Source organism: Penaeus monodon, chromosome 32, assembly GCF_015228065.2.
Source record: "Penaeus monodon isolate SGIC_2016 chromosome 32, NSTDA_Pmon_1, whole genome shotgun sequence".
Taxonomy (NCBI): Eukaryota; Metazoa; Arthropoda; class Malacostraca; order Decapoda; family Penaeidae; genus Penaeus; species Penaeus monodon.
The window spans coordinates 7243337-7243536 of record NC_051417.1 but is presented as its reverse complement, the minus strand read 5'-3'; the positions used below and the strand labels follow the sequence as shown (position 1 = coordinate 7243536).

Here is a 200-nt window from a genome sequence, read left to right as displayed (position 1 = left end):
TATCAATTAACTTCCATAACCAATTCCCGCGCCTGCCGCCCCCACAGACCTCCGGAAGAACTGCTGAGCGACCTGATGGCGGGGGGCGTGGACTCGAAGGCCGGAAAAGGAGAAGGACAGCGAGCTCGGAGGAGACAAGGAGGCGTCGGGCAGTGCCACTTGGGCGGCCGCGCGGTGAGGGGGGCTTCCCTCGGGCGGGG

General features: G+C 66.0%; 1 protein-coding gene across 1 annotated transcript in view; it reads left to right on the top strand.

The window, feature by feature from the left end:
* Nucleotides 1-200, top strand: part of LOC119593532 — a 20507-nt gene that overhangs the window by 13684 nt on the left and 6623 nt on the right. Inside the window, exon 3 of the mRNA XM_037942494.1 lies at nucleotides 48-174. Within this exon, the coding sequence (XP_037798422.1) occupies nucleotides 48-174 (127 nt within the window). The remainder of the gene's footprint in view (nucleotides 1-47; nucleotides 175-200) is intronic.